The sequence below is a fragment of the Seriola dumerili genome, unplaced genomic scaffold (assembly GCF_002260705.1).
Source record: "Seriola dumerili isolate Sdu_G_001 unplaced genomic scaffold, Sdu_1.0 BDQW01000091.1, whole genome shotgun sequence".
In the NCBI taxonomy this organism is placed as follows: Eukaryota; Metazoa; Chordata; class Actinopteri; order Carangiformes; family Carangidae; genus Seriola; species Seriola dumerili.
The window spans coordinates 382,297-408,646 of record NW_019174346.1 but is presented as its reverse complement, the minus strand read 5'-3'; the positions used below and the strand labels follow the sequence as shown (position 1 = coordinate 408,646).

The 26,350-nt window shown below is 39.7% G+C and overlaps 1 protein-coding gene across 1 annotated transcript in view; it reads left to right on the top strand.

The window, feature by feature from the left end:
* Positions 1-26,134, top strand: part of msi2 (musashi RNA binding protein 2) — a 228,725-nt gene extending 202,591 nt beyond the window's left edge. Inside the window, exons 11-15 of the mRNA XM_022745758.1 lie at positions 2,399-2,518; positions 12,418-12,597; positions 16,230-16,384; positions 19,740-19,810; positions 20,722-26,134. Of these exons, the coding sequence (XP_022601479.1) occupies positions 2,399-2,518; positions 12,418-12,597; positions 16,230-16,384; positions 19,740-19,781 (497 nt within the window). The 3' untranslated portion in view covers positions 19,782-19,810; positions 20,722-26,134. The remainder of the gene's footprint in view (positions 1-2,398; positions 2,519-12,417; positions 12,598-16,229; positions 16,385-19,739; positions 19,811-20,721) is intronic.
* The last annotated feature ends 216 nt before the right edge of the window (positions 26,135-26,350 follow it).

Sequence of the window (26,350 nt, the reverse complement as noted above, 5' to 3'; positions counted from 1 at the left end):
CTGGTCCACACAGCAGCCGTGGGGGCTCTTAAGTGGAAATGCAGGGGTGCATGGCCGTCATTAGCATAGCATCAGAGTTGATTTGTGTTTTTGTGAAAAGAGGCTGGGAATATCTTTGAGCGGCTGGAATCAGATCGTGGTCCAGTGCAGTGGCATAAATGTGGCTGATTTATTTGCTTTCTTTTTCTTTTTCCTTCCCGCCTTAGTCCCTTATTCTCTCCTGAGCTGTTAGGTAGTTTGGGGAAAAGTGGCGTTTCTTTCTCTTCTTCACCTGCCTGCCCATCACAGTGTGATGGCACCTCACACCCCACACACACATTCATGGTCATATTGTGTCGACAGAGTTGTGAATTACCTCCTTCTCAGCCGGCTGATGAAAAGCTATGTGTTTTTCTCTTTGGCTGCAGCTCATCTGACCCAGCCCCCCACACAGACACACACCCCCACCCCCACCCCCAATCAGTCTTTTGTGTGAGCCCCTCTTCGTGGAATAGCAATACAAGGCTGGCTCGGAAAATAGGTCACCCGCTGTTGCTCCTCTCACCTCCACAGCATTCAAAAAATAATCCTCTAAGGTGTCCTGTGCCATTTTGTAATATCTAAACCACAGTCTCCAGAATATGGTCAAAACATAAGACACACACATTCAGCTAAAAAATATCAAGAAAAACTCCAGTTGAGGCCATTTTGAGATTATTTTGTTAGTGAGGAAAGCATTTCCTGTAGAGATAATTTTAGGAGGCTGATTAGGCAAAGACGGTGTTGAGCCCAGAGTGAAGAATCTCATCACCACCACTAATGACATGCCATTCCTGTGCTGAGAAAGGAGCCCAGGCCCTGGGCATGGACTAGCCTCTGTCAGCCACCTCGAACTACTGTGTTCATTAAGGCCAACAACGTAATTACAATTCACAGATACTGCATTCGCTTAATTACCCACTGATTATTAGGCGGATATTTGTTGGAATAATCGGACCCTAAAGAAGCGGATTTATATTTGCATGGTATTAAGGTCTTTATATTTTATTAGTGAATCATAAACTGACAATTTGGACACATTTAAAGACGTGTACGTACATGATATATTTTAAAAAACAAAATCTCAGCGCTGGAAAATATAAATTTTTGTATAAGAAGAAAGGAACTCTCAAGAATTGTTCAGTCTTCATGTAAACTAACAGATTGAAATCTCTTCTGAGTGACAAATCATCCGACAGATGTCTCCATCTGATTGTGGGCGACGTTATTTTTTTACTGTATATCTTCCAGCTGAATAGCCAAACAAAAAAACAGTGGAATACTTTGCCTCTTGCTTTACAGTGGCTGATTTTGATTCCATAGAAGCTCGCTGTAATTGGGAGCACTCCCGAACAAATGCAGGGATAGTCCCCAGAGGTAGAGCTATTATGCCCATGTCTATGCTGCTCAGAAGTGGCTATAATCTTTCATCCAAAGCATGTGACATAAACACCCCCCAAAGCCAAATTCTTCACTAATATAATCAGGGACTTGGTGATTTGCAAACACACCCAAAGTCAGTTTACAAATGCAAATCAGCTCTTTCTCCACATGACAGAAATCTACTATGAAAAAAACAGGGGATTTTAATTTGTAGTAAATAGTAGTAGTAAATATAATCACCCGTTTTTAAAGTTTTAAAAATCATAAATTCATTCATTTTCTTTGTGTGGTTCTACATCATTTGATATTTGTCTCATGAGGATCACTGCAGTCTTTACATATGGATCTTTGTAAACATATAATTGATTGTTTGAAAGCAACAGTAATCCATAAAAATCTGAATCAGTCTGGATCATTCTGAAGGTTTCTGAGCAGAGTATTTTACATGTGTTCAGTGTTTGTCTGCATGATTCAACAGTGGCGGGGTCAATGGCCGCAACAACTCCTCACACCTGAATGTGTGATCCCTGATGAAGTGTGAGGTGCGAACACGTGCACAGGATGAATTTACAGGGACAGAAGTATTGACTCTGTGTTTGCTCTTGACCAGATACTCCATCATCATGATGTTCATGTTATTCAACCTTTATTTAACCAGCACGTCTCTTGAGATACATTACCTGGAAACTGCACTTTAGTCTTCTTAAACATCTTTTCCCTCCACTGTTCAGTCAGTTGCTCATAGCTCCCTTCCTGTTTCTTCCTGTTTCCCGTGTCTGTGTGGATCTGTGGATCTGCAGGGTTTTGAATATCACAGTGGGTTCTGTAAGAGTCTGCTGATAGATGTTGCTCTGACATGAGCCCCCGTCTCTTACAGCTATAGTTTCATCCCGTAGCTCAGCGCAGGTATCAACATTCTCCTGTAGCTCTGGGACATACTCATCCATGTGCAGGAAGTGATGTATGTGTGTGTATGTGTGTGTGTATGTGCCTGCAGGCTTCCCAGCGACAGCATACGGACCGGTGGCGGCGGCGGCGGTAGCAGCAGCGCGTGGCTCAGGTAGGGGGGCCCGTGGAAGAGGCGGCTACTTGGCGTACCCACAGAGCACAGGGCCAGGTAAACGCTCTGTCCATGTTCTGTGTGGCTGCTGCTCTCTCCAACTTCTCCTGCTCTGCTTCCCCCCATAGACATAGTCCCCCGAGCCCCCACGCACACTGACAGCAGCGTACACACATACAGGAGAGGCTTAAATACATGTACATGGTTCTCATGTTTCCAGGTTTGAGTTAAGATGCTGAAAGGTCAAATCTGCTCTGATTCATTCATCAACCATCTCAAAAAAACATGATGTTTCTCAGCCTGAACAGGACCGCTCTCAAACCAGTGCTTCTCAAACGATGGTCCATGGTCTTTCCAAAGGACACTTAAAGAGGGCTCATGGGACCGAAGCAGAATTAGATGAATTATAGTCAGAAAAAAGATTCCTGTCATGGTTGTTAACAAAACTTAAATGAAATAATCTGTGGTCTAAAACATCTGTACCTGAAGCTTCTGAGGGTTTTACATATATTTGCACATACAGCAAGAATCTAAGAGGACGTTTCAGTAGTTCGAGGAGTTTTTCCTTGAAACCTTCGGGCATCAAACATCTTGGTAAATAAAGTTTAAACGTGTAGATTGATCATCTCTGGAAACTAAGCAGTACTTTTCCACTCCATCTAAATATTTGACTTCCAGATTGAATATTTTCTTTGCCAGATAAGAAATAATTTTTCTTTGTCATTTGATTAGATACGTTATCATCTGTGGTCTGTCTCTTACAATAGTACTGAGTAGAAAGATAGAAGTGTTAAACAGCAGCAGTTTAACACTGAAGTCATTTCTTCTTCTTCTGTGACGTCGGATTTGATCACTTTAGTCGAAGCGCCCTGAACTTATGCTACACGGATACAAAGCGTATTCTGTAAAGTGTATGAGTAAATACACACGTTTAAAGATTCAAATAGAAAAAGAAGTCAAAACACACAAACAATCCACTGAAGCGTAATCCACTCTATATTAACATGCTGCAAAATATCTGTCCCAGATTTTTACCTAAAACAGGAAGTAAGTTTCTGTGTCTTAAACACAGCATTGCTTTTCTTGTGGGCTTCATTTAGACATCCTGCTTCTTCCCTGCTTACAACTGTAGATCATTCAATAAGTGTCAATAATAGTTCCCCTGACTGAACACTCAGCCTCTGGGCTTTAGGGAAGTGTGTCTCTCCTAATCAGACACACTATTAGACGCTTGTTGGAGGAAATCTGTTTTAATTGTAATTCAGATGTTGTCTGGTCTGTGCAGCCGCTCACTGATGTAAAGTACAAAGACATGTTATTTAATGCTGTGATACCTGAAGCTGCACACCAACACACAGACACGGTGTGGCTTGTGTGCAGACCACCTGCATAGACACAAACATACAGACGAACAAATGAACCCACCTGTCCTCATCTGAACTTAATTCAAATCGACAGAGGGAACACTGGAAGCCACTCAGATGCTCGTTTCTTTCACATGAGGCTGTGTGATTTCACATTTTCAAAACAAACAATTTCCCCAACAATTGCAATGAACATCACTAAGAAGCGGGAATGTTGATTTGTGGTTAGCAGCAGCCAGGGAGCAGGAGACATGATGGCGACTATTATGTACAGTTTAATTCTGACAGCTGCAAAAGGAATGGAGACAAGTGAATGATTATGAACGGGGGGGAGGGGAGAGGGTGGGAGATGGAGGGTTAGAGTGGTAAACAGTGACATCATGGGCCTGTTGTCGAGCGCTTAAACAGCCATGAAGCAGCTTTAAGGGAAATATCACTCAGAGAAATAGCTGCGTCCTCAGTGTGTGGCAAATCTGTCTGCAAAGCAAGAACATTATCACAACAACAGCAACAAAGTCTGGATGAAAAATGAGATTTGAAAATATCTGTAGCTTGTTACCTCAATCAGCTGTGTTCTGTGTTATCGTTGCTGTTTACGAACAGTTCTGTTCTCTAGAGAACATCGAACAAGTGCAGTCCTTCTTATGTGGTTAATCCGTCCAGCGGTCTCTTCGTTCTGTGCAGACAGACAGGACAGAGGACATAGACTGTTTAGTCTTGACCTTCCTCCCTGTGTATCATCAGGGGATGTCGCTGCATCTCTGTCCCATCTCAGTTTAATTTGCAGCACACTCAACACAAAATCAACCCAGGGACAGCGAGTCTAGTGGTTTCCGTTTTGGTTCTAAATTCTCTCATTTTAGTGCAGATGAGGGTTTTTGTTGTTAAAAAAAAAAAAAAAAGCTTCATGTATGATGTCGGTGTGGATTCTTTGGGCTTTGACTCCACCTACAGTTCCCATAGAGCACCACATACTGTATACTTTGTCTACCTTGACCCAGCAGGAGGGAAGCAGGGACAGCAGGGAGCCGCCTAAGAAAGCACAGAAAAAACAAAACATCATCAGAAATACTGAAATCCTCCTCATTTATACTTTGCTTTTTGTGTAGACGTTGCCTTGGTGTGAGCTGAGACTTTGTAGATTGTCAGCGATGCTCAGAGTGTCATGAGAATGTGGAAGACATTTTCCATCCTGACAGAGGACACTTCCTCTCCACTCCCAATGCTCAACAGACAAGATGACAGCATGCTGACTTCCCTCTGTGTGACAGACCGCTGCTGATGACAAGGTGTATTTTAGGCTTCTCACTGTGACCTGGCACTTGTGGCAAACTGTAGCCCGACCACAGATGCAGCAGCAGTTGTGTATCAGGATGAGAAAAGTTACTGAAGATGGAGACTCTGAACCATCTTTCAAACTTTGCTAAGATACTGAGATATATCCTACATACAGTATATGTTCATCTTTTTCTATTTCAAAATTTTGCAACAGCTTCTTCAGTATACTAGTAGTTCTCCAATAAATTAACATTTGAATATTACACAAGAAATGGAAAGCTTTACTCACTGTATCAGAAAATACAAGTTGAGGTTTTGAATGTTTGTGACAGCAGACAAGTTTCCAGTCTTAAGGTCAGAAATCATCATCGTGATCAAAGGAAAAACAAAACACTGAGTTAGTGGTTACTACTCAGACAGGCGAGGTGACATGTTTTATTTACTAAAGCTGATGTTGTAGAGGTGGGTATTTTTCTGCCCTGGTGTCCAGCTGGGAGCACGTTTCACCTCTACAGTGCAAGAACAAGGATCTTGATGATGTTTGTGAGGACATTTGAGAGACTGTGGCTCAAGGCGAGAAGCAGATCAGAGAGATCTTACGAGCGGACAGAGTTTACCTTCGCCTGGAGGTAAAGTGGTGTCAGCTCTGGCTCGCCTTTGTTGGCAGGAATCGCAGTTTGAATGTGATCTGAAGCAGTGCCACTGGAGGATGCAAAGGGCAGTCACATGAGCTGAAAATCTGCACAGTTGGTTCAGCAAGGACCTGGGCTGCATTTAGTATACGTGCACTGTGCTTTAAGTATAAATGTGCTTCAACCTCTGCTTTAGAAACGACAGATAAACAAATTGTCCACAGTTATCACTTTAACTGAGAACCACAGGTTCATTTATTGGAAAGCTGAACGCTAACATTCATATCAACAATATGTACAGTGAAAATCATTCTAAAGACATTTAATGGATTTAATGTCTGATGAAATAGAATGAGCAGGTCCATAGTTTTTTTCATTCAGTCTTCTTCATTTTAAAGTAGACCTATCTAAAATCTCCTGTGCTGCTTTGTCAGATAAAAACAGTGAAAAATGCAGGTGATGCAGATGGTTCTGACAGTCCAGGGAACACAGGCCCCAGTCTACCCTGGATGAGTGTTTCCCGAGTCCTCTGAGCTTTCTGAGAAGCTCAAATGTCAGTCTCAGATCCCGGCTTTACCTGGAGTATACACAAATCCCCATTCAGCTGCTTTTAGAGGGTACTTGCTATGTACAGTACACCTGAACTGACTCAGGTGTTCCAAACTGAAATAGAGTTGGCTGTGGTCAGTGTTGAGCAGAAAGTGGACAACAGTATGAATTGCAGAGGCGTCCAGTGTCCGGTCTCCACATTTGAAACCTCACTCCTCCCCTCAGTTAGTTCTTTGTTTGGTTCTCTCTTTTATTCATCTCACTTCTTCTCCCACCTTTTTTTTTTCTTCACCAGTGAAACGATGGAAACTCATGTGACACACATTAAGATCATTATGAATATCCTCCCAACAAGGTCGGTGGTCTTCAGCAGCGCCTGAGAGGAGACCAGGGACGCTGTGTGCACTGGACTGAGCTCAGGTCCATTTGTCCCAGATGCTAATCTGCAGAGCTCAGCTCTTAGGCCAGAAGTGCTCGACATGTATTTGGTGCAAAATAACATGAGCATGCATGCCAAGCCCATCCTGCCTGGGTTTTTGTCTCAGGCCCAGGGAAAGATGTGACACATCAGGGAGGGCGAAGTGTCCCTTTGTGCCTCCACCACGAAGCGGCGGCTCTCACAGCTGTGGGTAGCAGATGCTCTGAGGTTACAGCCACAGGCCTTCAGGGACATCACTACTCTGCCCTCCGGGGGCTGCATACATAACACCCCCCCCAAGAAAACTTAGTGAAGGCTTAATGGGAGTAAGGTACTTTGTCCTCAGATGGAAATACAGAATGTGTTTTAAACATTTCTTTACTTTTTTGTAATAAGATACAGATAGATAGATAGATAGATAGATAGATAGATAGATAGATAGATAGATAGATAGATAGATAGTTAATACTTCATTACACATGATAACATCATGTACTGTTTATGACATAAATGCCCAAAAATTGAATTTGTAATATCTTAGTAAAAATTGCAGTGAAGCATAGTTCCTCTTCCCTCTGTATCTAAATGACCATGAGACACTCTGATTTCAGTCATAGTGAGTCTTAGATTTCTTCAGACCACATAAGCCTGACCAGACATGTTTGAAAAAATGTGTTGAGCCAAAAGGTCACGGCTGTCAGCTCTGAGCCTACTCACGATGGGATAATCTGTGCCGACTGTCGATAACTGAGCGCCCTTTCTCAGTCCCAACTTGACCAGATCCCACACAGGTTAAAATCTGCATTAAAATCATTTAGTGTGGCCTGTGTGGGCTTCCCTGCAGCAAATTAGTGTGAACTGATTCACTTCACTGTTGCACATTGCTTTACCCACGATTCACTGTTCAAGTTTTCTCCTCCTCTGTAACTTCCCACAATCATTTCCAGCCAAGGTTGAAGGTAAATATAAATCAGGAGCTCTGTTGAGTTTGTCCATTACTGGAAAGAACAGCAAGAAAAGTGAAAAGCAGGCATAAAATGAAAAGTCAAAAAACAGAGGCCTGAGTATGGGTGAGTAAATGCAAGAAGAAATCATCTGTTAAAATTCATTAGCCAAGCTTCTCTGAACACAAAATGACAAGACATTAAATATGTATTATTTATGAAATGTCTGTGCTCTCTGAAAAGGGTGTCTAGTGCTGTTAATTACTCAGCCATTCATTCAGAAAAGATTATTTCAAATGGAAAGTGAAAGCAAGGCTAGACAGCAAAAGAGCTGTTAGTTTCTTTCACGCTATTTTTAAATGACATTGGTGAAAATGGAAAAGCTAATTATGGTAGCTCTAAAATTCAAAGCTAATTTGAGAAGCAGCATGTCAGGTTTATTGACATCTTCTGTAGAATGATGTGGTTTGATGGCCACCAAGAAATCTCACTGTCACCACGAGGGAATGGAGGAGTGACTGCATAAAAAATCACTACTTGCAGAAATGAAAATAACTTCTGCTAATAGATTCTTATATTCCCCAATTCCCAGGAATCCCTGTTTGTTGGCTGTAGAAAAAAGTAGTGCATTCATGTATATTCAAATAGTCCGCTTATATATGAAAAGTCAACATGTTGATTATCAGAGTTCAGAATAAGGGCCTTTTAAATGATGTATTTTCAGGCATTACTGATTTTAGCAAATATTTAACAAAAACATTACAAAGATACACTATTATTTGAATTTTCATAATTCAGCATCTTAATGTTCAGAACAAATAAACAAGTGGAGATTTTAAAAACAAGGAATCTTCTTGTTGAACCAAATTTAACTTGATTTCTGACTCGTTGAGCAACTGAACACACTTCGTTCTCTCCGCAGTGGAAATCAAACATTGTTTAGATCGTTTGTCCCAACATCGTGTTTTCACTTCCTGTCCACTTCATCCCAAACCAGCTCCATGAGGTTAAGGCTGTAGACTGAGCTGGTCTTCATCATGTGACCTGGTCTTTTAATGTTTGGCTCATCATCTGTAGGATGAAGCTCTGACCAACCAGTCTGACTTCCTCTGTTACAGAACTACTTCCTGCAGTGTCTTAATGAAGCATCAGAGGGTGTAGGAACACCTGTATCAACCTGTTGGGATTGTTTGCATTGATTTACTTACTTTAATTTATTTCCTGCAGGAAACTGTAAAGTTCACCAGTTTCTTAATCCCAGAAAAAGGCCTGTTTTCTATGAAACGCATTTGATGTTTCAGTTTTTTCACCTCAGGCAGTTTACCTCTTAGCTTTGTACTATCTAGGGATTTTTCACTGGATGATTTACAGTTCAATAGAAACTGTAAAAATTTTCTCAAATTCTTGACAGGTAGTGCAGGTTTTTTGTGCTGGTGAGGTTTCTGCTTTGTTAACACCTGGATCACTGATTATGCCTTTAAACGTGTGTGTGTGGATATAAATAAGGATAATGTCAAACTCGGTGCAGACCACTGGCAAACTTATGACAATATTTTTCAACATCCCAAAGTCACAGCAGCTCAGGGAGCATGACGCTACTTTTTATCATCAGCGTGATTAGTTTTATTTTCCGACTGCTGAGAAGAAGAGCCGCAGCACTTTCAAGCTCTGTGATTCCTCCTTAAAGGCAGTCACCTGGCAAAGTGAGAACAAGAGCAGAGCATTTATCCACTTAAAGAGAGCCACCCCGATGATGTCAGTAACAGATGATTGCAAGACACTCCCCTCTCCATCGCCTCACAGCCAGCTTTGGTCACTGAGGGCAGAAGGGAGAGAGGGTGGGGGTAGGGGAGATAATTATCAGTATAAATGAAGCCCTGCAAGCGATCCGCACTGCTGGGTCCCCTGATCTAGTCTCCAAGGCAACCTCACCACGCTCATTTGTTTTGTAGATGAGTAATTACATCCAATTAGTGGCCAGTGGAAAAAAAGGAGTCCAAGAAAGGCCCATTGTTCTGGATAGATTGTGTGAATATTAATAGTGGGACGGTCTGAGGCACAGTGATATGATCGGTGATACTAATGCAGCTGTGGGCCCAGTCTCATCCTGCATAACAGATCAGATAGCCACTGATGAAAATATATGGCTTTGAGAATATGTGGCTGCATGAGCGTCTGAGCCGTGCTCTCGTCCAGCTGCCTCTCTCTGGTAAACACAGCCAGTCTCTCACCTGAGCTGCCTCACCTGCAGACAGTGCAGCGCCATGCAGGGTCTGAAGATGCCCAAATGTTCCTTAAAATCTAAAAACGATGTCTTGATGTGAGGAAACATACATGTGTGCAGTACATGTTTTTGTATTTGAAGGGTACATTCGATAAGGTTGGTGCTCTGGGATAGGTTGTTGTTTTGAATGGCACTTTATGAGATTTGAACTTTTCATGAAGCCTAGCAGACGCTGGATTCAGCTCGATTTTAACCACAAATTGGTTGCTGCTGACTAATTTTTGAATCGTGCCTCTGTGAGATTGGTTGTCAGAGATTTTGGTCGGCTGTCTTGCAGTTTGAGCAGTTCCACAGTTCGATTCCCCATATTGCTTCTGTCAAAACAAACTGCAGTGAGCTTGTTTTAATATTAATGGGGTGGTATTTTACATTTTGTGGCTAAGACTGTAGTCAGCTGTGATATAAAACTGATCTCTGCCACACAGAACAGACAATCCATATTGTCTGCATCTCCAAGCCATCTGCAGTGTCTTCTCACTTTCCCTTCAAAACAGAATTGCACAAAGTAAAGCTGCTCTGTCTCTTCTCATAAACATTGCTGAGGAGTGATTGTCTTGTTTGTTTAAACTTTATTAGGATTGTCAATGGACAAAATCAGTTCCATGTTCACGTTTAGTGTGGCCGGTCACTTCATTTGTAAAGTGTGAGTATAAAACCGCAGGTTCTGAGCAGAGAGGCCCTTTAACACTTATAAAATGTGTTAACACAATGGACAAGATAATAAAATATACACAGATGAATGTGGGTCAGTTACACTGACACAACCTCAAATGAAAATATCTTCCCCATCGTCGTCTCCTGCTAATAATATTCTGATTGAATATATATGACACTCAGTTTATTTTGGGTTTGGTCTAAAAAACAATAATAAGAAAATAATAATAATAGTAACAACAAAAAAAAAGAATCATATGCATTTGATCTAACCCTTTCAATAATGCTGGAACTACACTTTTACCAAGATTACAACATGCTTAATTTTCAGTTTTATATTGTCTGAAAGTGAAGTCTGTTGAGTTACAGTTCACTGATGAAATATAATGAAATATTTTACAATAAAAAGTAATAGACAGATAGATAGATAGATAGATAGATAGATAGATAGATATGTACTTTATTTTATTTAATGTAATGCCTGTTTCCAGTTTTACACTCTTCTATATTTGTGACATATTTAGAATAGCTTCCTTATGAATTCCCAATAACACGGTTTGTGCTATTGTCAAATGTTTTTTTTCCCCGTTATAATTATTCCATTGATCCAGTTTTCCTCATTAGCAAGGCCAATCAATTTTCAGTGACATTTGTCTAAGTGAAGTAAATGGAATGATTGCTTCCTGAGCTTTGTTCAATGTGTCAGGCATTATGTGACGTACGTGGGAATCCTGCCATATTTGGAGCCTATAATTTGATGAGTGGGCAGACAGCCCACAAGTGGTGAGATCAGAGTGCTAAAAAGCATTGGCGGGGAGAAACATGGCTGGTGCTTACATTCCATTTGGCAGAAGTGGACTGTCTCACTCTGAACGGGTAGAGGTGAAGTGGCTTTGAATGGCTGTTCGCTCCAGGACCCAAATAAAGAAAAAAAAACACAAACACACAGCAGGGAAAACCCAGCATGGAGAAGCCGGTGTCACCAATCTGAGTCCCTCCGAGTAGATTAACTCTGTTATCAAGGAGGTGTGAGAAGGAGTAGTTTCTTTTAATTGCACTCTTTATATGAGCAGCTTGTCTCAGATTAAGAGGACAAGCAATAAATGTCAGCACGACTTATTGCTAAATGACATTTTCTAAACTGTTGATAATCCACCATCTGTGTCAAAGAGAGAACCGTCCAATCGGAGACGTGCTTCAATTTCAGACTGACGATCATCAATAAACATGAATGTCTCTGTATCTCATCCACATAAAAACCTTATTATCTTTGCTATTGGTCAAAAGGGCTTTAAATTCATTATTGATTGGTGCGCTTTGTGTTTCTTTTCTTTGAAATGACAAAAGCTTCCTTCAGGTATTTTGACAAAGAAATGTATTGACCTGTGTTTTAATTATGCTTTAGTTTTATCTCACTCCTTAGTGGTTGCAAGATAACATGGGGACACAGGTCAGTTCTGCAAAAGCCAAAGTACCAAAGTTGAGGCTTTTATATTTGTGTAAATGTCACTGTGTGTTCTTATTGGTCCATTTGAAGTAACTGAGGAGGTTTTAATTGTGTGCTTTCAGGGAGAGATGATGATATCCATAATAGTAGAGCTAGTGTCTAACATACATCTGAACATATCAAACAGACCTTATGCCAGGGGGCGTGGCCTCATGGCAGGAGCTGCTGGGGAGGGAGGGCAGGGAGGGCCACTGACAGCAGATAAAAACACAGCACCCAGCTCTGCTCAACAATCTGGACTTTGACTTTGAAAGTGAAAAAAGTTGATTTCCACAATGATGGAGTCCCCTCCCCTCCCCCTCCCCACCCTATACTGTATCTCCCAGGCCTCCCCGATTATGGGTTTTACTCTGCGCCCAGTGACCAGAGGGGGGGGCCCTGCTCCTTTGCTGACTATGGCTCCCTGGGGCCCCAAGCGGCTCAGATGCTGCACAGTGAGCATGCCACCTCCGCCTGCAACTCCCCCCTCCAGCACCTACACAGCCCGGATCAGTTTAAGAACCCAGGTTTGTATATGCGCATCTATCTCATCCACGTTTTAGACTTTTCAGTTTAACTCATGACATTATTCCATGCAGAATAATTTTTCTTTTTTTTATACATTTTCTCTTGCTTTTGTTAAGGAAAAAAAATCCCCCCCCTCAAAAGAAACGTCTATAAAACGTCTTGCTGACAAAATAGCATTGCATGTTTTTCCTCCTTTTTTCAATTTTTAATGTAGAATTTCTGTTTCTTTGTGAAGTTATGTTCCAGCCCCTGCTTGCACATAGGGGGACAACACGCACAGTACAGAATGTAGTCCTTCATTTGCATGTGAACAAAATAACTACTGATGATATGGAGAGTTCGCCGGCCTCTCCATCAGAGATCAGGTTCATGTGGATCTCGAACAGCGAAGGAGCGACGAAGTGTGAGAGTCTTTTCATAGTCGAGGCCTTTAAGCATTTGAAGTGTAAGAGTGATTGCTCGTGTTACTGTGTGTGAAATCAGTGGAAATGCTCCACAATGTTGAACACTCAACAGACAACATTTTCTGCATAATGCAGCCATTACTCTACAACACAGGCACATGTCTTCTTCTGTGCTTTTTCTGATGTTATCTTATCTACCTTATGTAATCACAGCTTTCAAAAGCCAAGGATGAGATTCCTCTGACAAGTAAAATATAGACTCTACTTCACAGTGACATTTCAGTGACTGCACGAAGTGCATAAAAAAAAATTATAAATTCATGCTATTTCTTTGAGAGCCACACAGTTATCAACCTTTCTGACATGCTACAGTATTTATATTTAGTTTTTTTTAATTATGAATATTACATGATCAGGTTTGCACTGACATGACGTACCACCAGTCTTCACTGTAAAGATGTAGGTAAAGGAGCTCTAGTTCAGAGGAGGGTTTTAGTGTTTTAATGTACTGACCTACACACAGCAGTTAGCTTCCTGTGTGAGACTCATGTGGCTCTGCTGTGCCTCCATCTCCACTTCACAGTAATGGCTGCAAAAAAAAAAAATCTGAAGATAAAATTTGGACAAATAAAGTAAGAGGGTAAGTGTGGGGCCAACTCTCCCCCTTATGGTTCATGTGTTGGCTGGCTGCACTGGAGAACTGTTGGCATTTCCTACAGACTCTCTGTACGAACAAACACACAAAGGCAAACTGTAAAAATACAACAACTATACAAACACACTGACTCTCTGTTGCTTTATCTTTGTTGTACCATTTGTGTTTGTGTGGTCGCGCTACAAACATGAAGTAGTTCACTACACTCTTCCTGTGGATCGTGAAGGTTTCTATTTTTCATGACTTAATGAATAATGAAATACAATGTGAAAGTGATTTATAGAAGATTATATCTGACGTAAGAGTAGAAAGGATTCACATCACCGCCGTGTTTTTACTGGAAGTCACTCTGTTGGACTCTGTCGCTGCTTCTTCCTGTAGAGTTTTGTTTGTTTGTAGAGGTTTGTCTCGCCTGAGAGGACACGTTCAAATCCCCAGTGAGTCAACACAGCTTGGTCGCATCGTAACACAATCTACATGCTGGTTGTTAGTGGAATAGACTTTATATTTGAAGCCATCCTTGACCCTAATGATATCAGATTCAGAGACAATGATACCACTTATTTGGATGTTTTTTTTTTTTTTGCTTTAAGTAGATAAAAGCAAATATAAATGATTTTGAGGAACTGTAATTGATTTTATGTACATTAGCAGCCTGATGATGATGTCAGGCTGGAGGTCATAGATCATATATCATGTATCACTTCTTTACTGTTTAAATGCTGGTGAGTAGCTCTGCTCCTCAAACACAAGCTCAGTCCACAGATGACAGTAGGAGAGTAGGATAGTGTCCATGCGCAGTTTGATGATTAATGCTTCTGTTGTGACCAGCGCCTACATCTGTCCTTCAGCACGATATAAAGTGAAGCAAGTACAAGTTAGAGACACACAATGTTCTGTATAGAGAGACATGATTTTCTTTTTTCTCGTCAGTCCTTTTTTGTCTACTGTCAATCTGCAGCACAAGTACCAAAAACTAAAGCATGTGACAGACATTCTTTATTTAAAAAACTTTAATAAACATACAAAAATGAATACTAACACATTAATCTGTGTTCCAGTTGACCCTACTGGCACTCGGGATTGTTTTGCTCCCAGAGCTGAATGAAGGACCAGTGCAAAATTTAAATGGAAAAAAAGCAGTTTCACAGGAACATGGGTAAAAATCACCCGTCACAGGAAATGAGGATTTCCATTTCAACTGAAAAGATCCTTAATTATATAATAAGCCAGCCTACTGGGGGCTGTGCAGCCAAGATAAGAGCAGTATCTGCTCACTGTTTAAAGTCCTTACAGTTAAACAGCAGTGTCAACTCCACTAGATGTGTGTTTAGTGAGACGGCTTCTATTTACTAGAGTGCTACACACAGATATCTAAAGTATGTTTTTTAGGTGCTTCTAACAGAGCGACCCTGTCTAATGTAGTGTTGGTAAATGGAGCAGTGATATGTTAAGCACGGTGACAATTATTCTCTTTTTACGGCTCGTTTGGATGTATTTTCTTTACATGTCCCAAAGACTTCCTCTCAGGCTTCACAGGGTTCATGAGCTCTTATATACAAGATCCAGCATTTTGTGTGGTCGCAACATTTTTCTTTTTAATGCAGCTGTACAGTTTTTTCACAGTCTGTCTGTGAATGAGGGTGAAATGGAGGGTTATGTGAAGCTGACAGCGGAGGAGATTGCTGTTAAGAGATCATTGCATTTTTCTTTTTTCCGGCAGATTTTTCCTGTATTGCCAGTGTTATTGGCCTTTAGTTGGCGTCTGGATTTTCAAAAGGCATTTTATTAGGCAGAGATTTCTCTTACTCACAGGGCAGAGGTGGTAAGTCATGTGCAGTATTTCTTTTTTATCCCCCCCAGAGTTGGGGCCTGCAGATGACCTCAGGTCAAGCTTTTATATTTCCCCCTTATGCCTCCTCTTGTCTCACCCACCTCTTCCAGTGTTACAGACTGAAAGTATGGCGACGGTCTAGAAGATTCGGCTGGTGTCTCTGAATCAGCTCATGTAGGAAAACATTAAGTAGTCTAAAGTATTTCAAATGTCTGGGTTCAAGTTGCTAAAGTGAAATCCTTAATAAATCCTTAATAATCCTGTGACTCTTCTAATTCAACAGCCAATGTTGTTTTACAAGTTCTCCTTCACCTTATGCATGACGACATTTACGCTGCAACCTTACTAGTTTCTTAGCATGGTGGAAGTATTTCTAGCAATGTGCTTGTTTTGTGTTGTGCATGATTATACAAAGTGAATGTTACTCCTGTGCATTATACACACAGCATGTAGATTATATTTAGAATATCATACTGGATTCACCCTATTTTTATTTGTTTACAGTCATGTTAAACTTAAATCCTGCTCTATTTTGTCAGTGGATTCTCACATGAAATTGAACATGAACTTTAACCTGTGAGATGAAACTATAAAAAAGTCCTTTGAGACACAAACATGAATCCAGTGATGTGTTCTTTTGATTTAAATGTGTCCATTTGAGTCATAGCGAGTGAGAATTGTGCCGATGGTTGTTGGGTGTTTCTGAGCTGCTCTGCCCCCTGCTGTGTTTGTATGCAGGCACCAACCCGTCAAGGCCCGGAGGTTTTCCTGGTGCTAACAGTCCAGGGCCTGTGGCCGACCTGTACGGACCTAGCAGCCAGGATTCAGCTGTGGGCAACTACATCAGTGCTGCTAGCCCTCAGCCTGGCTCTGGGTTTGGCCCCAGCATCACAGTGAGTTCAAACTCATGTCTGACAGCACTTTGAGCTCAGCTGCCTGACATTAGACACTAAGCCGATGCACTCTGCTTATGATTGTGACCATCTGTAGAGAGTATTACAAAGAGCAGAGCTCACTAATGACAGGTCATTACACTGAAGGTGTTAAAATAACCAAACCTGCCTCTTAGCAGGTTTCCTGAAGCCAAAGTAACTATTCAGTAGAGTCTGAGTGGTTCATTTCTTTCAGAGGTCCCATCAACATGTGTACATCAGGGTAAACCCAGTCTGAAAGTTATCTGTGTCAAATGTAGATATTTATTCCCCTCAGATGTCGCACATATCACCTCAGACATCGTCACCTTCCCACAACAGATCTGCTTTATTTTTAGAAGCAGCTGGAGTCACATCCCTCACTAGGACGATGTATAAGCCTACTGTCTCTCCTACTGTCCTTGTCCAGTTGCTCAGCCAGGTGCTGTGGCACTTTTCCTCCTGCTGATCAGTTAGCTGCCAGTTGCCATGTCAACTCATAAGTGCAAGACCATCAGGGCTAGTGGAGGTGACAGTAGGAAAGAGGTGTCTCAGTCTGACAGTGCCGCTTTTTGTGGATGAGCAGCAACCTGCAAAGAATCCCACCTCCTGCTCGCACCGTACGAATACACCAAGAATCTTTTATTGAGAGATCATCTTAAAGCCAGTAAAATGTCTTAACTCACAGGAGTGATTCTGAGGAGGAAGTTCACTATTTTTTTTAGATAATGAATTAAACATGGCCGCTCAGCTGGCCCCTTCCCCTACATAGCAGCAGGTGAAGACGTCAGGAGGCCCCTCTTCATCCCATCTCAGTGGCACCATCAATTCGATCTACAAAGTTAATCAAAAACTCTTTTGTACCAGTAATTCTTCACTGCATCATAATCTCTTCACTGTTTTAAAGTTAGCTGTTAGCTAAGAACAGACCAGATCCTGCAGAGCCCAGTCATTCAAGTGTTAGCTTCTCAATCCAAGTGAAATGTGGTTTCCTCAGCCAGTGACCCAGAGATTCAAATATATTTAGGACCTTGTTTTAATGATGAGGCTCAAACTCCCCAAAGAAAGCAATAATCAAACTATATTGCTTGCGTGTTAGTCTACCTTGGACCTCACCGGATAATTAATCTAAAATTGTACCGACTGAATTTTATGGCTCCTAAAAAGCAGCAGCAGGGCTAAGCTCCTGGATTCACTGCAAGGCTTGTTGAGGCATGTTTGTAATGTCCTACATGACTGAACTGAATGACACGGTATAGGTTATGAAAATAACACCTGCTTTCTGAAAGAAGCTAATTAATGCATGGCTTAACTGAGGTGGAATAACGACAAGCCCATTAGTGCTGCAAGACTTACAGGGTGAAGACTCTCCAAACTTTACAGTCCACATCATTAACTGGAATTTCCTGCTAAAGTAATCACAAGTACAAGAAAGATTATTCTTGTAGTTATTTTTAAGTTGAGTTTAAGGCGTGTTTATCATTTCGAATGGCCATGGCAAGCGGTTAAGGGGTTAGTGTGGCCGTGCATCCTTGACATGGGATATTGTCACTGGGAGCAAAAAGCTCATGAAAAGGCAAAACAGCTCACTTTAATTTTAATAAGTCAGTGTAATTGATTTATGATATGAAAACAAACACAGAGCTTAACAAAAAAATACATTTTATTGGCTTTTTGCTTCCTAAGCAAAGCCCTTCTTATTAATTGTTTTAGGTCCACTGGCTATCTGCCATAATCTGTTGGTCTCAGTGTAGGAAGCAAAATATTTGTTATGAAAGAGCAGCCTGGCTCATTTTCAAAGCAGATTTACCAGCAGATAGTTTACAGATGGAAATGAGGCGATTTGTTTCCATTATTTTTCATTTGTTGTATCAGTTCATAAAAACAGTTTAGTGCTGAATGTAAAAACGATGCAGCAAATTCTATAAAGAAAAGTGCAATTTGTAATGTTTCCCTTAAAACATTTCATTAATGAAACTGATGAAGAATATAATGAATTTTAACCATGTAATTAAAGGTGCTATGTGTAAGTTTTGCTATTGCTACATAGCTAACATTAGCATTAGCAGCTGTGTACTCACTGGTCTAGAGAAATGTTGTGAGTTCAGCTTCACACTCCATTGCTTTACTCACCAACAGCTGCTTCTACTTGTATCACGTCTTTTCTACTGAAGTTAGCATGCTAACCAGCTAGCTCCAGCCCTGTCTGCTAATACTACTACTACTACTACTACTACTACTACTACTACTTAGTGTTAGTGTGTCACTGCAGCGTCCAGTGTGCTCTGAATAAAGAGGCAGCACTGATCAGATTCTACCCTCTGTGTTGTAAACACAATGAGGCTGAAGCTGTTAGACCTCCATCATCATCATCATCATCATCATCCCCTGCTCCTGGAGAGAAACACGTTCAGCAGCAGTAGAAACTGACATATAGCACCTTTGAGATCAGGTGTTGTGCTTCACTTATAGGATGTAACGGTGCCTGGGATACTGCTGTGTATAAACCCTTCAGAATCACCCAGTGAATCAAACAGAGTGCAGCAAAGCGGAGAGGTGATGCGGCAGCCCTCTGACTTCCTGCTCTCGAGATGATCTCTCAATTCAGCACATTAAAAAAGGAAATGACTCAGAACTAAAATGTGCTTAATAATTCATTTCTTTACTGAGGATGCTGTTGAAGTGAATACATGTGAGCTCATCATATGCCACAACCTCATGGATGACTTCACTGATTCACTGATCTGTCCCTCAGTCTCACGCTCCAGTGATTTTATTAATCCCTTTAGCCAATATCAAAACAGCGACTGTGAAGAAACAGTAATGAACTTAACTGTCTTTTTATACCAGTCAATTAGAGTGCAATTAGTTGATTGAGGTGATAAAGACAGATAATCACTGTTGAAAGTGCTTCTCTTTTTTACTGATGTTTTTGAATCTGAGGATTTGTGCAGACCTATCAAAGCTCGCAGTAACACACTGATCTCTGTGAGAGCTGTTTATGATCCTGTCCTCTGCATGCTCTCAGATTAAATCAGTTGTGTATGTTAGCATGAATGGGGATTGTGTGTATTATTATTATTATCTCCATCACATATTTTTATTCTTTATTTTGAAACCTGAGTACTTCATTGTAATAGAAAATTGAGGTCTGTGTATCGCTGCAGGCTCTGGTTCTCCAGCACAACAATATAGAACCAATCTGTCTCATATATATGACATAGTCTCCTCCTCTGTTGCTCAACATGATCACATTCATGCTAGCTGAAAAAGTTGATATGATACTCACTTTCTCTCCTTGAAATGCACTGACAGAGGCACTAACTGTTACTTTTAGGGCCCGTTGATTGCAACAGCTTTTACAAATGGATACCATTGAACAGGTGGCCGGTTGCCATCTCATCAGAGGTATTGCATTTTATTTACTGTGCATTTCTATCTTTCTCTCTCTCTCTCTCTCTCTCTCTCCCTCTCTGTCTCTCTCTCTCTCTGTTTCTCTCTCTCTAATATATGTTTATCACATTATTGATTGTTTATTCACCTCCCTCGACATGACAGAGCTGGTAGTGAAGTGTGAGTGTGACGGAGGTTTATCTCTTCTTGACGTCGCATGTTTGATTAACAAAAAAACAATCAGAGAATTTTAAGGTTAAAGTTTATTCTCAGTCACACACACACAGATACTACCTGTTCTGCATAGTGTTATAGTAATACACAGTATTAACATGTGGAAATGTTTCCACCTTAAAATAAAACACATACTTTAAACCATATGTCACTGTTAATTATACAGTATGTTACAGACCAGCTCAACTATGATCACACTTCTTCAACATGTAAAATCCCAATCATGTAAAAAAACAGTACAGACAGTAGATGTTAATGAGGAAGTCAATATTTTGTCTGTGCAGCACATCCTCACTAACTCCGTCCCTCATCCATGAAACCCTTTGACAATGAGCTTTATATCTGCCTCCAGTTGTTTTTGTAGAAACAATGTGTGTTGAATTAATTTGCGCACACGTGTTAATTATGGTATGATGAAGTGGATAGACTTTTTAAAATGTGAACATACAGGCTGTTTTATACTGTAATTATGTGGATGTATGTCAGTTTTGACCTGCTGCAATTAATGAACATTTCTTTGTTTCATGCTACTGTGCCTCAGTAGGCATCAAAAATACTGCATCAGAAGTCAAATGAAAGACCACAGATTTCTGTCATTTAATGTCACAGTAAATCTCACAGAGTTCAGTCTTCATGGTCAGAAACTAAACAAACTGTTTCTAATGCTGTTGCTGTGTTTCTTTATCATCCAGCAGAGTATATCTGGTGGCCCAGGAAAGACAGGACGAAGTTTCTAATTGGCTTTGTGTGCAGGTGATGCTAATCCAACTTCAAGCACTACAGTGTCACCCAGGCAAAAAGAACGAAAGTCGGAACCAATGAAGAAGAAAAGAAAACGTTAGTCATCTCAGAAAAATAACAACTGCTGTACTATAATCCAAACCTCCTATAACTTTACAACCTGGTTTGGTATGATGTTTCACGTCAATCTCATCCACCTATCTCCTTCCTCTGTTAGCTTTTCTTTTGATTAGTTTTTAGAAAGTCATTTTAGTTTGACCTTGATTTTGTGTCATTTTATTTGATCTTCTTCTAGTATATTTGTGTAAATGGATTTTGTTTGAAGTGCGGGGGTCATAGCCAAGAATATCTGCAAGTCATGTCTTCATCTTCGTATGGGTTAGTGTAAAGGAAAAACGATGGGATGTTCCATTCAGTCTTTCCGCAAAAAAAGAAGCTTGGAGAAAAAAAAAATCAATTTTAAGGAAAATTTAAAGAAGGTATCTAAGTAATAAATCTTAGTAGCTGTTTTATTTCTTGTGATGTCTCATTGTTAACCATAATTACCTATTTTTGGGCAATACAAAGAGGACTCCAATATTTTTATGGTCCTTTTTTATAAGTGTTGTTTTTGTTGTTTAGAAATATATATATATGCTATAACAAATTTCATATAACTACATTGTGAATTCAAACTTGAGAAAAAGAAATGTAGCTGTATATATTATTCCAGTCACTGCATATAACCAACTCAGTGAGAGAATAGCATATTTTTGTGATGGTGTGTCAAAAGAAACATGTTATAGCGTGTGAATAGAAGAAAAAGCTGTAAACAGTTATTATTATAACGACCCCAGAGACAAACAGAACACACTTGCTCTGTAAATACTGAAGCTGAATAATTTTACAAGTGTCATACCAGCAAATTTACAAACGGTGAGTTAAGTCAACACAGTTTTAAGAGATAAGAAGAGAAGAGCCTGATCGGTATCTTTTGTCTAACTGTTCAGAAATCAGCATCATTTCAAAGAGAGAGAGAAAAACAGACGATTTAATCCAAAGCACACTGTACTTCGATGTGATGATTAGAACTTGAACCAGGCATTTTCCAGTGCTCTGTGCATCCTGACACTTTTATACTCCTGAGAGGAACTTGTTAGATGTATGTTATTGTTTGTTTCATCCTGCTTGTTCCTGATTAATTTTTTGGAACACAATATCTGGGCTCTGTGCGAGAGCCGCTCTGTAATGCTTGTTCTCTGAATCATTTCTTTTTGAATGAATTAGGAAAGTAAACATTTTGATACCATACCTCAGCCTTTGTGAGTTATATTGTGGAATCATTGGCAGGTTTAATTTATTCTCTAGTGGCAAAACAAATGAAAACACTGAAAGGTAAAAGGCGAGTAATCATTGCACTGTGAGTAGTAAAGTACAGGCCATTTTCCTATTTGCACATGTATATGTTGGCTTTTTAAAAACGGCCCTGTGCTTTGGGACAGTATGAAGGATTTCTGGGTTTGTGTGTTCTTGACGCGACAAACACGTCAAAGTTTAGTGGTGAGTTAACAGCTTGGGAAGTAGTAACTGATATGTTGGGTTTCTTTCTATATTAGACCCACGCCTCATCGAGAGATAATTACACAGGGTCAAACGATGACACTGAATTATTCACTCTCTGTCGCTGCACCAGGTTTTACACAGTATGTGTGGTTAATGGTTTTACTCATGACAAACATTCAATAATAATATGCTCCAGAGTGCAGTCCAGTTTTTAATGTCATTGATGGAATGAATGGTGTGTATTCTGAAATACTTTACCTGCTGCAGATGTGTTTGTTGTTTTCATTTTACTCACTTCCTGTCTCATTTCTTTTGTTTCAAAACAACCAGGTAAAGAAATATGCTGGAAACTTCTAAAGTAAATGATGTGGAGGTGTTGATCAAGTAATAATATAAAGAGTAAAGAGAAAAAAAACCCTTGTAATGTTCAAATGTAAAAGAAAATAAGAAATACAAAACTATATAAAAAAAAGAAAGATGCTTCTTTGCTGATTTCAAGTTTAATCAGAGTTTTATTGATACTTTGTGGTTTATATATTAATAATTGTAATATACTATTAAAATGTACTGTGCATCCATTGCTTTCTCTCTTTCCATTCCCCATCCTCAGAGATCTACTATCTTTTGTTGATCATTCATGTATTTCATTAGTGTGTAAAGAAATCACAGTTAACTTGTAAACAGAGTGCTGTCTTTGATACCAGTGTAGTGCTCTTTGTTGTTCTCCCTGCTCTACCTCTCCTTTCTCTCATATTTATCCCTCTCCCTCTCGCGCTCTTTTCTATCTCCTGTAATTACAAAGTAGATGTTATATAGGACTCATTAATATAATACTTGTAGTGAATAGTGGATTTAGGACCAGTCGAGATAGACCTTTCTCTAAATGATCATGTTATTCTGATATTTGCCGACAGTTATTTTGATAGAGGTTCATTGTAATTTATTCCCTGTATGTTTTATTTTTGGTTTTGGTTTTGCCACTCTCACATGGTTTCAGCTAACCAAAGCTCTCATGGATGAACAATAGAGAAACAGTTGCTGTAAGATGGAATTGTACACAAGGCATTATTTGGATCCCCACCCTTGAATGTTTTAAAAGGGGTGTGCCATACTACCTTAAATGCTAACGCTAGATATGCAAAACTTTTATTTTTGATTCTTTTTTAAGAGGGACACAAGCTATAATCATGGAAAAAACATTTTATGTAAAAAATATTTCATATTTTTTTAAGAAACATATGATTACCACAGTAGTCCTGATATCAGTCATAGTGCTGTTTAAATTACCTGTTATATCTTTTAATGTTTGTACACTTTGGAAATATCCCAATTATTTTTAGATGATACTGTTTCAGATCTCTTATTTCTCTCAAAACCTTTATTAACTATTCTAATTGTTTTAATCTCAGATTCTGGGAGCTCCTTTTGTTAGAATCTGTCATCAATGTTGTTCACACATATGGACTCTATAGAGGCATTACTGTAGAAATGAAAAAGATCCACTGCAGGAGTGTGTATCAAGTTAAATTGATGTCCTGACTCTGGACCAGCATCTGAAGCTGTGATTATTTAAAAGATTCAGACTTGAATATTATCACTCCAGGTTTCTGTCCAGAACAGACCTGTTGGATTTACACAAGCTGCTGTGTTTCAAGCAAAAACAAACCAATTGTAAAGACAGTTTAGTTTGTGGAGCTCCAGCTGTGTTCATCCACATGTTGACTTATTTTGTGAGTAAATTCAATTAAACATAATTTAGGTTTTATATCAGTTATTTAATTCACCTCATGAGGTTTTAAATTGAAACGCACATTACATTAATAAATAACAGTAGTGTCTATTTATTCTTCTCATCTAATATAGACTGTCAAATTACACACAGTATGAACAGAACGGCAGCTTTGTTAGATTCGACATTAATAGACAAATTATTCCAATAAATCCAGCGAGACACTGTTACTGAAAAAAGAAAAATTACAAAATGATAAAGTCCATGTTTGAAAAGGTCAAATAATAATAAATAATACATTTATGATAAAATTATCAAAGTCATTGATTGTAGGAAAAATACAGTATTTGCCCAAAATTATAGTAAAACTCATTTATTTAAAAATATAATTATAAATGTTTATGTTCACCTTAATTGCACAGTTTATAGTATAATATACAAATACAATAGGAATCAGTTATTTAAACTAGGATCAAACAAAGTGTTCCTCCTGTTCATTTGCAGAATTGTCCCTTGAATTTAACTGAAATAAAAAAGTCAAACTCCTACAAGAAGCTCACCAGGAGCAGTTCTGCTGCTTTTCACCTGAAAGACAAACAAGTCTAAAATACATTGTCTGTGTTTTCTGTTGAGGTGCCTGGTGGCTGTAATTGGACTGTAATTAACACTGTAATTAACCCTTTTTGACTGAAGAAACATTTTCCCTTAAAAATATATAAAAATAGACTCTTCTGTTGTTTTGTGATCCTGTAGCTTGGACTTTAAGGTAGCATGGCTCTGTTGCTGTAATTTAATTTTATCTCAAACTGACAGCAGTTTACAGCTGATGAATGTTACACATCTTAGTAGACTAGCTTATCCATTTGGGGAGAGGGGAGGGGTCTTGGTTTAAGAAAAAAAATAATCAAAAAAGAAAAAAAGTCAACCTGGAAGGTGTTGACATTTGTAGTGTACTACCGTATCCATTTAAACTTGAATCTTGAGGCAAGTGCTAGGCAATGGCCAAACAATTGATCCCATCCGTAGTGGGAAGCCACCCTGAAACCACACACACACACACACATACACACACACACACGTGAGGTTTTTGTCGTCTTGGATTCACGTCTGTCTTTGTGAATATGAACAACTGTCTCCCAGAAGCTGGGACATCAGACCAAGACTGTTTCAGGCTCCGCTCTATTTTAATGAATCAGACTGACTTTGAAGGCTCATCGATTGTTAAGGAGTATTTATACATGAGAGAGGCTCATTCATAGTGGTGCTAATGGTTTTAAACCAGACAATGTGCCCTTATCTCTGAGAGATACTGTCACAGTGACCACAGTGACTCACTAACGCCACCATCTCTAACAAAGATCTGTTCATGTCCACAAATGTAGACTGAGCTCTTCAAGGTGACAGAAACTCGTTCAGCTGTTGTTTCAGGGTGAAGTTCCCCTCAGTCCAAACCATTGCCATCTCACCCATGCTCATTACAAATATATACATACAATTGCAATATATATGTGTATAGATGAATATATATCTGCAATTTTTTAGTGGCTCATTTGAACAATTTTAGACTGGAGACCTCAGCTGTATACAGAATATCCCTCACACAGCTACACCCAGGTTCATATAGTCAAATGTCTTGATTATCTTGCTCACCGACACGAGAGTTCAGCCGTGGCGTGTTGTTGAGAGAGTAGAGTGGAGCCTGATGGACGCAGTGTGAGGCTCTGCTGTCTCCATGTTTCTGCAGGCTGAGCACAGAGCTCTCCGCACTGCTGTCTGCCCATTCCTAACACTTGCCCCTTTTTTTATGTTAACCGACTTTTTATGGCGAGAGACAGACAGACTTGACTGACATCTGAAAGCATCTTTCAGGTTATCATATGGCTTGCTTAAGCCCTGTTGTAAAATATACTAAAAAAAATAATAATGATAATAATAATAATGGATGGGGGTCTCTCACATATCAAATGTGGAAAGTCTAATTTTATATTTGTATTTTCAAATAATAATATTGACAAAAAAATGTCTGTGAAAGGTTTCCATCCTCTACTGTGGTCCAGAAATTGATGTGTCTGTCTGGAAAATAAATAAAATAAACTGAATTGTTATATTACTTGTTTTCAGTGTTTCGCTGTATTTTTATTTTTTTGAAATATATTTATCTCAATGTGTCAATATCACATGTGTAATTATTTAGTGAACCATCACATCAAAGAGAAACATTCACTCTACATACTGTTCAGCATCAGCTGACATCCCATGACCAGACACTGGGCTGAGCAGCCAACTGTTCTGTGTGTTTTCTGTTGAGT